The following is a 13,058-nucleotide window of genomic DNA, read 5'->3' as shown; positions in this document are numbered from 1 at the left end:
CATAGTCGGAACCCACCAGCCACTCTTCAGGAGAGAGATGTGGCAGTCTGCTTCCATAAAAATTACCCGTTGGCATCGAGTCGATTCCAAGGTAGGAAACCCCACGGGGCAGTTCTGCTCTGCCCTGTGGGGTCGTTGTGAGTCTGAATCGTTTCAACAGCAATAGGTCGGGTTTTTTTTTTTTTTTTTTTATCCATTCTGAGGGTCAATGGATTGTCGTTGCTGAGACAGCAGGTCAGTTGGCCAACAGCTATTTATTGAGCACGAATTATACTCTTCTCAATGCTAAGGACATAACAGAAAACAAACATGCAGAGTCCGTATCTTCCATTCCACTCATCATGTGGTGGAGATAAGAAACACATGACAAAATAGTTTCAGGTACTGATAAACACTGTGAAGGAGACTGAACGCTTTATTCAGTAAGTAATGGCGGTGTGAATGGGGTGTCCAGGTGCTTGCAGAAAGTCTCTCTGAGGCGCTGTCATTCTAGTTGAGATGTGAATGACGAGAAACAGAAGACTATGCAAAATCTGGAGGAAGAGCTTTCGGTTGCCTCAGCTTTAGGGGCAGCATTCTTGGGAACAACAGGATATTGTGGGAGAAAAATAAAACCACAACAAAACACTGGTTTAGGAGTCAGACGATCATGGATAAAATCCTGACTCTAGAACAACAGTTGGTAGCACTTACTATATATTTGAGCAAGTGACTCTTTAAGCCTTAACTTCCTCATCTATTACATGGAATCAATTTACAGTCTCCTAACCAGGTAATTTTCTTTAACCAGGTAAGGTTGGTCCCTGGGTGGTGCAAAAGGTTAACATTCTCAGCCGTTAACCAAAAGTTTAGAGGTTTGAGTTCACCCGGAAGTGCCTCAGAAGAAAGGCCTGGCAATCTACTTCCAAAAAATCAAAAATTGAAAACCTTTGAAGCACAGTTCTACTCTGACATCATGGAGTCTCCAGGAGTTGGAACCAACTCAAAGGCAACTGGAACCAGATACGGTTAATATCTAAGTCTTATACTGCACTTATTTTCCACAGTTTTGAATTTAGAAAAACTTTTTGTTGTCTATAAAATTAAAGTTTGTGTTCACTGAAATTATGATAATCTTTTCAAACTTTAGTTAGAAACATAGAATTCTTTTTTTAGAATTCTTCCAGTTTGATGGTGCCTTTGAGTCGTTACCTCAACTCACCGGTTAGGCTTGTAAAAATTATTCTTCTACACAGCAGACACTCTGTGTGTTCATTGATTGATAGATTTTTTTTGCCCTGTGTAACCACTGCAAGAGCACTTATTTATAATAGTGTATTTTAAATTGAACTTTATTGTTTTATCAATGCTGGGCATTTCTTAAGGCAGCTTTCTTGTATGCAGTATTCACCATTTAGTTACTTAGCTGCCAATTTGTGTGATAGAGTGACCCTTCATTAATTCGGCATTATTAAGGAGGGATCCATGAAGAGAAAACTCACCATGTAACTAAAGCATGCCCTTTCGAAAACTAGAAATTTAACGTAGCTTATCGTGTTTAAGGATAGCTTTCAAAAATATGCCTAGCGTACCTAACCGTTCTGTGCTGTCTCACGCAGAGCAGACTGACGAACACTGGCTACTGCACTCTTCCGTAATGAAGTCAGGACCTATGGAGATGTGGAAGACTCTTTGCCTCTGGTAGATGATGCAGTCTGCCGAGTCTGTGGTACCTGCTCGTAAGGAGCTTATGGCATGGGAAACAGACATGTGAGCAGGCAATACCAAGGGCTAACTGCTGTACCAGAGACATACAACGCATAGTGACACTATAGGACAGAGTAGAGCTGCCCCGTAAGGTTTCCAAGAAACAGCTGGTGAATTCCAACTGCTGACCTTTGTTTAGCAATTTTACCACTGCGCCATTAGGATAGCTTAAAGAAGGAGTGATAGGTGTCACTTAACCAGTGACTTCGTTAAGCAGAAGTTGGATACTGCTGTGTTGGATGTGACTCAGTTACAAGGAAGGGCCTGTGAGTAATTAGGCTAGAGAAGAGCAGGTGTCTTTCATGTGGGCCCTTGTGTGTCGTGTACAGCAGTGATTCTCATAGTGTGGCCCTGGATTAGCAGCTTTGACATCACCTAGAGCTTGTTGGAAATGCCAATTCTTGGGCCCCATTCCAGACTTACTGAGTCAGGAACCCCCGGATAGGGCCCAGCAAACTGTGTTCTAACCAGCCTTCCAGGTGATGCTGATGCCTAGTAAAGTTTAAGAACCACTGCCCTGAAGAATTGGAGCTTTCCTTTCGCTGCTATGGAATCATTGAAGGATTTGATCAGTGGAGCAATTTGAGTACAGTATATGAGCTTTGCAGCGAATGATTTTTGTATTTCTACTGTGACATTCAGAGTCAGAATACCTACATGTTCTGAGTTGCGTGGTGGAGAGTAGGTTGCTGGATAAATAAGCTTTGTATAAGGTTACATAAAAAAAAAAAAATTTATGAGGTATTATATTACATATGAGGTATTCCTGTAAAAATCTCTTTCACATTCTTGAAAAATGGCCAATTTCATTCATTCAACATATATTTATTAAGAGTACGTTGTATGTCAGGACCAACACTGATCTGTCAGTTTGTCATACTGTGCTGGCTTGTGTGTTGCTATAATGCTGGAAACTATGCCACTGGTATTTCAAATACCATCAGGGTCACCCATGATGGACGGGTTTCAGCAGAGCCTCCAGACTAAGACTAGAAAGAAAGGTCTGGCAGCCTACTTCAGAAAACTAGCCTATGAGAACCTTATGGATCACAACAGAATATTGTCTGATGTAGTGCTAGAAGGTGAGCCTGCTAAGCTGGAAGGCACTCAGACTACACAGTGGCCACAGCAATGGACTTGAACACGCCAATGATCGTGTGGTACAGGACCAGGCAGGGTTTCATTCTGTACGTGAGGTTGCCATCACTCAGAGCTGACTTGATGGCAGTAACAGCAACACGTGTCAGACATTGTCCTAGGTGCTTGAAATCAGGGCTCTGAACTGGTTCAGTCATGGCTGATGACACGAAATTGGCACAGATCTAAATTTTTAAAGTTTAGGCTGAAGTGGAATGATAAGTGGAACAGGAGAAATTATGGGTCAAAGCCCTGGTACGGGAGACTCGGAAGAGGCATAGTGAGCCCTTTCAGGAGCTTGATGCGGGAGATTTGATTATTGCCAGGACTATGGAGAGCAACACACATTCAAAGGGGTGTGGACGGCTGCCATCTTTGAGCGGAGCACCACTGTTTCCGACTCTGCTGGTCAAAAGATCTGTTGCTATGCAACACGCATGCTGCCCTTTCTAAGAGGGAGAGGAAGTTTCTAGCAGGGCTGCAACCTGTAATTTTTCCCGCTCACTTCACTCACATTTTAAAAATTTGGGTCTGTTCGGGTTTTGCTTCATCGGCTGTGACTGAACTGGGCAGAACTGGTTTGAAGCCCTGCTTGAAATGTATCATTGAACAAAACAGCAAAAATCCCAGCCCTCTTAGGGCTTACTTTCTATTAGGAGGTGATGGACAATAGGCAAAATAGTAAATTGAGTAGTGTATTACCAGTTGCTGTCCAGTCGATTCCCACCTGTGAAAACTCCATACGTGTCAGAGTAGGACTGTGTTCCACAGGATTTTTGATGGTGATTTTTCAGAAGTAGATCACCAGTCCTTTCTTCTGAGGTGCCGCCAAGTGAACTCAAACCTCCAACCTTCCAGTTAGCAACTGAGTATATTAACCATTTGCACCACCCAGAGACTCCAAATAGTGTATTAGTAGGTGGTAAGTGCTATAGAGAGAAATTAAGCAGCGCAGAGCGGTGCAGAGTGCTGGGTGGGAAATTACAACTTTAAATAAGTCATGAGGTAAGGCCTCCCTGACAAGGATATGAGGGAGATAAAAGAGCTTGCCAGACAAATATTTGGGGAAAGAACATTCTTGAAAGAAGGAACAGCAGGTGTAAAGGCCTGGGACTGGAGGGCTAGTGAACCAGGGGCAGGGTGAGCACGGGGGAGAGGAATAGGAGATGAGGTCCTAGTTTCTACCTTATTTTGTTGATAATCAGCCACTTGTCTTTGATATAAACCAGAAATACAACGAGGTAAACAAGTCGATGATATGTATTCTGATGTACAGGGAAACTGTGACGTTCAGGGAACGAGGTGGTTTGATCTTTTTATTTTGGTCATATTTACTGAACACCTGTATGTGGGCTCAGTCACCTATGTTCGCACTGCACCTGTGACTAGCGCCTGGGGCTGTACAACCGGGCAGCCCCACCTATTGTCCCTCCTGTTTCCTGTCTTCATGGGACTTACAGTCTAGAGGGGAAAACAAGCACAATTGCCAGGGGATACTTGTTACAAAAGTGAAAGCGTAAAGAACGAAGGCAGAGTGCTCAGGTGCTTCTGTTGTACAACCTTGGGGTGTCAGGAAGGTCTCCCAGAGGAAAGTGTATTTCAGCCAAGCCTGCAACAGTGAATGGAATTGGTTAGATGAAGCCAGCTGAAGGAGAATTTCCAGGCAAAGAATGGTATATGTCTATACACCTGGAGATAAATGAGTGCAAAGCCCATCAGCAGAACTGAAAGAGTCTAGTTGCAACAGAGCAAGAAGCTGAGGCTGAAGAAGTAGACTGGAGCCTGAGCATACAGGGCCTTGTTGTTAGCTGCCCTGCGTTGGCCCCCGACTCATGGCAACCCCACATGCAACAGAATGAAATGCTGCCCAGTAGTGTGTCATTCCCACGATGGGGTTGGGGTCGAACTGTTGTAATGCATAGGGTTTTCCGTGGCTGAGTTTCAGAAGTAGACAGACCTATCTGCCTAGTCCATCTTAGTCTGGAAGCTCTGCTGAGACCTGTGTACCACCATGGCAACACGCAAGCCTCCACTGACAGACCGGTGGTGGCTGCACTGGCTGGGAATTGAGCCCAGGTCTCCTGCATGGAAGATGAGAATTCTACCACTGAACCATCATCGACTCATTATAGGGCCTTTTAAACCTTTAAAGATTAAGGGCAGTGGAAAAGCACTGATGCGTTTTTGAGTAGGGGGGCTGACATAATTAGTTTGGGGGTTTTAAAAACTCGAGGATCCTCTACTGAAAATACGTTATGAAGTATTCTACAAGAATGGAGAAAGCGGCTGTCATGGATTGAATTATGTCGCCCCGCAAAATGTGTGTATCAGTTGGCCTGGGCCATGATTCCCAGTATCGTGATTTTCCTACATTTTGTAAATCCTGCCTCTATGATGTTAATGAGGGAGGACAGACGGCAGTTGTGTTAGTGAGGCAGGACTCAACCTACAAGACTGGATTGTGTCTAGAGGCAATGTCTTGAGATATAGAAGAGAAAAGTGAGCAGAAAGACTGGGGGACCTCATACCGCCAAGAAAGCGGTGCCGGGAGCAGAGTGCATCCTTTCACCTGGGGCATCTGCGCAGAGAAGCTCCAAGTCTGGGGGAAGATTGATGAGAAGGCCGGCAGAGAGAGAAAACCTTCCCCTGGAGCTGACACTCTGAATTTGAACCTTTAGCCTACTTTACTGTGAGAAAATAAACTTCTCTGTGTTAAAATCATTCACGTGTGGTATTTCTGCTATAGCAGCACTAGATGACTAAGATAGCGGCCAAGAGTGGAGCCAAAATATTTCATGTGTTTCATCTCTAAATATCTGGATAATTAATACAAATCCCTGATAATTGAAATGACTGTGCTCAATATCAGTGCGGAAGACTGACAGTGGTGGGCTACTTGTATTGTGGAATCTCAGCCTCTTTTGCTGGCCGTGTATAAATACAGGCAGCAGCAGTGCTGAGGTCAGCAGGAAAAAACCAGCATGTGGCAAAATGTATTAGAAACAGGACAGCAAAATAAATAACTCCAGCTCACTCATTGTTGTTATGTGCTGTCAAGTCAGTTCTGACCCATAGCGACCCTATGCACAACAGAACGAAACACTGCCTGGTCCTGAGCCATCCTTACAGTCGTCGTTATGCTTGAGCTCATTGTTGCAGCCACCGTGTCAATCCACCTCGTTGAGGGTCTTTCTCTTCTCCGCTCACCCTGTACTGTGCCAAGCATGATGTCCTTCTCCAGGGACTGATCCCTCCTGACAACATGTCCAAAGTATGTAAGACACAGTCTCACCATCCTTGCCTCTAAGGAGCAGTCTGGTTGTACTTCTTCTAAGACAGATTTATTCATTCTTTTGGCAGTCCATGGTATATTTAATATTCTTCGCCAACGCCACAATTCAAAGGCATCAATTCTTCTTCTGTCTTCCTTATTCATTGTCCAGCTTTCACATGCATATGATGCGATTGAAAATACCATGGCTTCAGTCAGGCACACCTTAGTTTTCAAGGTGACATCTTTGCTCTTCAACACTTTAAAGGGGTCCTCACTCATTAGTCAAGTTAATAAAGAAAAGCTCACTGAATCCAGGGATTGTGCCTGGAAGAGAGGGATTAAAACAACCCACGTGTTGGAATGATAGTAAGCAAAAACTACATTAAAAAGTCAGCGTTTTGGGCTTGTTTAATTCAGATAAGTGCAGTTGTCAATGTCATCAAGGAAGGAGAATAACAAACTAATAAATTAATGTTGCTTCCCACAACACCTAAACATAAAGTCAGTGATAAAAACAAAATATAAAGGAAAAAAGGGGGCAAAACCTCTGTGGTTGCTGGATTCATGGTAGAATGCTGTTTAAACAGGTTTCACTGTGTTGGTCTCCGTAGCTACCCTAATTCACACAGAGCTTTTGGTAAAACGTCAACTTGTTTGTGTGGCGCTGCCTGATTCTCTGAGAACTTGATGAGTTTCTTTGAGAGAAAAGCAGCAGCTCAATCTAGCTCAGCTGTACTCAATCTGAGTTGCTTTCCTACCTACAAACCCTCACTTCAAAGCAAGGAACATAATGTACAATTTTTTAATGGCTCTAGACCCAGGCACTCAGGCTCTCTGCTCTGCGCCTTACCTCAGTGTAAACACCTCATCAAGATGGCCTGCGCTTCAACAATAGCCGCCAAATGCAATTCGAGAACCACAAGCCTTTGAAGTCCTCCCTGCAAGGGCCGGTTTTCCAGTCCGGGATAATGACATGCCATGATTGCTGTCTTTGTTGTATCTTTTCAGCAGAGAAGCAATTATAGGTCCCAATTTAACAGAATAGACATTACACAGCTTATGTTGCTCAAAATGCAATTTCATTTGATCATTTTCTCAATTTGATTGGTATTAATAGAATGGTTCACAAAAAATAAAAAAAAAAAAATAGCTGGCAGAGGTTGTGTCCCATTCCACTTTCAAAGAGATAATGTAGAAGTATGCTTTACTTGCTCGGAGACTCTCGCTGGGCTGATTCAGTCACTGAGTTCCACCAAAACAGCCTGTGCATGGAAATACTGTGTATCCTACTTCTCTGGGCAAAGGAAGCCCTGTTGTTGTTGTTAGCCTCCGCCCAGTCAGCCCCCGACTCCTGGAGACCCCATGTGTGACACAGTAGAACTGTGCTCCATAGGCCTTTCTTGGCTGTAATCTTTAAGGAAGCAGATCGCCAGGCCTTTCTACTATGGCATTGCTGGGCAAGTTCAAACCGCAAACCTTTAGGTTAGTCAAGTCCAAACCCTTTGCACCACTTAGGGACCTTTTGTTTTGTTTTGTTGTTAATTGTGCCTTAAGTGAAAGTTCACAGAACGAAGTAGTTCTCATTCAAAAATTTATAAAGAAATTGTTTTCGTGACACTGGTTGCAGTCCTGCATTGTGTCAGCGCTCTCTTGCTTTCACTTTCCACCCCTGGGTTCCCCTTGTCCGTTCCTCCAGTTTTCTTTCTCACCTTCTTGTCTTTGTTTCTGAACAGATGTTGCCCATTTGATCTCCTATTCTTGATTGGTCTGAGAAGCACATTCCTCACGTGTTATTGTTTGTTTTATAGGCCTGCCTAATCTTTGGCTATATGGCGAACTTCAGGAGCAGGTTCGATTCTTCAATTCTTCAAGTTAGAAGGGTGTCCAGGGGCCATAGTCTCAGAGGTTCCTCCAGTCTCTGTCAGACCAGTAATTCTGGTCTTTTTGTGAATTTGAGCTTTTGTTCTACATCTTTCTCCCATTCTGTCTGGGACCCTCTGTTGTAATCCTAGTTAGAGTGGTAGATAGTGGTACCCAGGCACCATCTAGTTCTTCTGGTCTCAGCATTGTATAGGCTGTGGTTCATGTGGTCCATTAATCCTTTGGACTAATTGCTCCCTTGAGTCTGTAGTATTTTTCACTCTTCCTTTGCTCTTTTTTTTTGCTCTGGACTAGAAGAGACTGATAGTTGTATCTTAGATGGCCACTCACAAGCTTTTAAGACCCCAGACGCTACTCACCAAAGTAGGATGTAGACTATTGTCTTTAAGAGCTATGTTGTACCAATTGATGTAGATGTCCCGAGTCTATGGTCCTTTGCCTTCAAGCCTGGAAACTTCATCCTGTGAGGTGTTTAGTTATGTCTAAGAGGTTTCCCTGACTGTGCCACTTGTGTGCTCTCCTGTCTATATTAATATATGAGGAGCACCTACAGTCATGTATTTAGAAATTTCCGCCACTGAACCTGTATCTGCCGGTGGGTATGTTCCCTTACACCCTTCCTCACCTCTTGGCATATCTATCTGTCTGTCTGTAGATATTATTGTTTGTTGATTCTGTTGTTGCAGGATTGTGTATGCAATAATAGTTAACCATAAACCCATTTTCCAAATCTGTTGCCGTCGAATCAATTTTGACTCATAGAAACCCTATAGTGGCCCTATAGGACAGAGTAGAACTGCCCCATAGGGTTTCCAAGGAACAGCTGGTGTATTCAAACTGCCAGCCTTTTGGTTAGCAGCCAAGCTCTTAACCACTGTGTCACCAGGGCTCCAGTAGTTAACCATAGTTGTCCTTTATTCCTCTCGGTGTCCTCTCTTGCCTTGGTTGTGTTGTTCTGACTTCTCCCATATTGTGTGCTGCCTTTCGCTTCACCAATATTAACACATCTACTATCTCTTTGGTAATTCCCACCCCCACCCCCGCTCATCCCTGGTAACCATCAAAGAGTTTTGTTTCGTTTCTCCCTGTGTGTAAACATTTTGTTGTTACTTTATAAAGGACAGCATATATTTCAATTTATAAGCTTTTTAGCAGAGTTTATGGGATTCCATCATCGTCAATCAAATAATTAATATCACCAGTGAAAAACTGAATTAACTGAACCAAGCCCCCTTTACTTCACTCAGAGAATCCAACATCCTAGTCAGAGAATCCAACATCCTAATGGCAGGCCTGTGAAATAGCTCCACTTTGCTTTTCCCTAGACTCCAATTCCTTAGGGCCGTCCCCTCTTTGAGGTTTATGTCGATTTCTACTCTCTTGACCTTGCATTTCTCCTCTGGGACACAAGAGTTGTTTTCTTTTTAACATCATGGTAATAAGAGATGGAAACCTTTGCAAAAACGGTGATAAATGCTGTACTTCCGTAGTCATCTAGTTTCTTGAACCTGCACTGTGTGAGGGACTGGGAAATGGCAACTTGGGAATTGGTTCCTGCCCTGGAGCAGCAGCATTTGTAGTTCAACTGCAAGTTTAATGGCCTTATGGTATTGTGAAGTTTTCTGTTGGCACACTCATCATCCGAACCGGGTTGATTCCTTTCATTTGTAATCAGAAAAACTCCATGATCAAATAGTGCATTTTCTTCCTCGTATAAGCAGTGAAAATTCAAGCACAAAATTTAAGTTTTCTTTTCATTCTTTCCCATTTTCAGAACAACCTTTAAATATTTTAAACTTCCACACCATCTATTTGCCTCATCTGTATATACGATCACAAACATGACAGTGAGAGATAGGGAAAGACATGAAGTCAAATCCTTGTCACATATTTACTTATCACTTATTATTTAAAAAATACTTTTGCCTCTTTCTGTATTGAATATTAGTCTATGTAAGTATGAAGTAAAAGTAAACCGCAGAAAGAATTTGAACACAAACATGACAGACTCTAAATCCCACATTCTCTCCATTGTTACAACTTGCAGCTTCTCATACTACACAGCCCACCAAAGGACGTGTAGCAAAACAAGTGTAAAATCTTGAATCTAAATTTAAAAGTTAATTACATCAGTTTAGACATGACACCATTTACGGTAATGAACCAGAGAGTGCCCAGAGGAGCCAAACCTTAGTAACATTTCACACACAGGAGGAACATCAGAGAAATTTGAGATGGTTCCTCTAAATAAGAGAAGGCTTAGGAGAGAAATCTTAGTCAGCTTCAAATGCTTAGCACCGTTGTCTAGAAGAGGGATGGACTTACTCTGTGTTATTCCAGAGGGCTAGAAGTTGCAGGAAGTTGTATTTCTGCTCTTGTAAGAACTTCTTAATATTCAGGTTGCTTACAAAAAGAGTTTTTTTTTTTTTTTTAGTGATGGGGAATCTTCAGCCATGAAACAGAGATTAAAAGACCTAATATTTTACTTCATGGGATGGTTGAAAGGACCAGGTGTCCCACAGAAAGGGAATATTCACAGCCTTATCCTTTTTCCCCCACAACCCATAGAAGATCTCTAAACACATACTGAGACTGACAAACAGGTAACTCCACCAGGAGAAGGGGCATGTATGCAGGCAGAGAGCAGATGAACATCTACCAGAGATGGTATAGAAGTGCTGGAGGTTGAACTGGACGACATCCTGAATCTTTTCCAACGTTAAAATTCTGTAACTTTAGGTTTGCTTTCGGAAATGGAACCTGAGGGCTAGAATTCCACATACCACAGAAATGAGGGCTCTTGAATAATCTGGGAGCCTAAATCCCACGTAGCTGCCTTCGTCGGCGGTTCCCAAACCTGGCTGCAGATTTTCAGTGCTGAATTAACTTGACGACAATGAGTTTGGGGTGTTTGTTTGTTTGTTTGTGGTACAGGAGGTCTAAAGTATACTGAAAAAAAAGGTCGCTATGAGTCAGAATTAGACTCGATGGCAACAGGTTTGGTTTTGTTGTTGTTGTTAAAGTATACTGGTATCTGGGGTGGCAGCCAGGCATTAGTATTTTTTTTAATCTTCCCAGATTATTCTAATGTGTAATTAAAATTGAGAGCCTCTGATCTACATAGTTCAAACTTACTGAACACCAAAACTACAAATCCAGCAATTCAAGGATAAGAGTATTTCTAACGAGGGAGTTAGCTTAGCAAAACTGCTCAGTATTCAGGCTCTGCAGTCAGACTGCATGTCTGCTCTGCTTGCCAGCTGTTGATCCTGGGTAAGTCACTTAACCTCTCTGTTCCTCAGTTTTCTTATTTGCAAACAAGGGGCAATAATAGTACATACCTCATAAGGTTGTTGTGGAGACTAACTGATGTGTTATTTGTTAATTGCTTAAGACAGCTACCGGCACACTATCAACATTCAGTTTATGTAAAATATTGCCATTGCTGCCGTTGTTGTTGTCATAACCCTGGAGTAAAGTGTTGTTCCATCATGTTCCTGTTGGCACCCTCAAACGTTAGTCACAGCATCCAGTTCAGATAACGGTTCTCAGCTTGGGTCCCCTTAGTATTTAAAGTAAGTAGTAGTCTAACCTCCAAGCGCCAACTCTCACATCATGCCTGCAAGAGAAAACACTGTTTATTCCCATTTTCCTTGGGAACAGTCTGGGTCCCTGAGGACCGAAGAGCTGAATCCTTGAAATTAACTGAAAATAAAGCCTAGCCCTGCAGGGCGTACTTCCAGAGTACATAGACTCAAACCTCATGGCTCTTAAGACTAAAATAAACCCAGTTAACATGCTGTATATGTTTTACCCTCTTAGATCTCCTACCCCATCAGAGTAACTGACAAGACGCCTATTCAGAATGCCAAAGAAATTGAAAATGCTGCCATCGATCCTGAAGACAAATGGCATCAAAGAGCCCAACAGCTAAAGGTTACCTGCTAGATTGAATTTTAAGTGTGTTTCAAGGGGATACTGGTGAATATAAGTAATAGTGACTGCCTTCTTACACTTCAGGGTTTATTCTTATGCCTGAGAATAGTTATCTACCTTCTGGTGGGTAAGACTAGCTTCTGCCCAGATGGGTCATTGCTTGGTCAGCCAGCTATCCACCCATTTTTCCAAAGGGACTATTTCCTAGAGGAAAACAATCGCATCGCTCTTTAAACCTACGAAGTTAAAACCCCTCACAGAAAGAAGCCATGGGGAAAACCCAGGAAAAATCACCTTTCCAAAATAATACCTAATTCTTTGCTGCTCTTGAGCCTGTTTCTTTTAGGAGTTGGCAATTACACAGAATCCCTAGGTGATGGGGGGACAGTATCCCTAAAGATAGGTAGGAACCCCTCGAGCCTCACCAAACCCTTTTTCAGAATGTGGAACCTACCAACTGAGAATTTAGTATGATGACATCCTTTTTAGCCATGGGTTTACTCATTTGAAACCACAATGCAATTTCAGGGAAGATGGCTGTGAACCGTCCCCACTGGCTGTTTGTCTAGGGGAAGCAGAAAGAGCACTAGCAGCTGATGTCGTGTTGAACCAGTGTATGGAGTTATGAGGAGCAGTCACTCTTTGAGTAGGTTTTATCGCTGCTTTAGAAGGGATGAGCCCTTTGAAATCACCCAGCCTACAGAGCCTGTCAGCATCATCAGTTAAACTATGTACAGTGATAAAAGTAACAATAAAAATAATAAAGTTCATCCCAGCTTCAGAGAAGTTAGAAAAGAGGAAGAGTCTAAACCACCTCTTTCCCTCGGCAATGATCTCCAGGCACCATTTAAAGTCACGAATAAAGACGTAAAAACAACAGTTTCTCCAGAGCTTCCAGGAAGCTAATGCCAGGGAAGTCGAACCCAGTAGTTGAGCAGTTGGGGATTGAAATGCCTCGTGGCAGTGGAACGCAGAGGGCAGGCTTCACCACCAGACCTGAAGGAAGAGCCCAGGGAGCTTGGCCAAGGGAGGGAGAGGACAAAGGAAGCACCTTTGTTGTGCATTATGGGTAATGGACTGGGTC

At 43.0% G+C, this 13,058-nt stretch overlaps 1 protein-coding gene across 3 annotated transcripts in view; it reads left to right on the top strand.

Moving 5' to 3' along the window:
* The window catches only part of JHY (junctional cadherin complex regulator), a 77,467-nt gene that overhangs the window by 29,311 nt on the left and 35,098 nt on the right, over positions 1-13,058 (top strand). For 2 of the 3 annotated variants that reach the window (XM_064268367.1, XM_003418201.3), the window contains exon 3: positions 11,861-11,974. The exons of the other annotated variant lie outside the window; for it this stretch is intronic. In XM_064268367.1, coding sequence (XP_064124437.1) covers positions 11,861-11,974 — 114 coding nt within the window. The remainder of the gene's footprint in view (positions 1-11,860; positions 11,975-13,058) is intronic. 3 annotated transcript variants of the gene reach the window in all.

This window comes from Loxodonta africana, chromosome 15 (genome assembly GCF_030014295.1).
Source record: "Loxodonta africana isolate mLoxAfr1 chromosome 15, mLoxAfr1.hap2, whole genome shotgun sequence".
NCBI lineage: Eukaryota > Metazoa > Chordata > Mammalia > Proboscidea > Elephantidae > Loxodonta > Loxodonta africana.
This window is presented reverse-complemented; position numbering and strand designations above follow the sequence as displayed.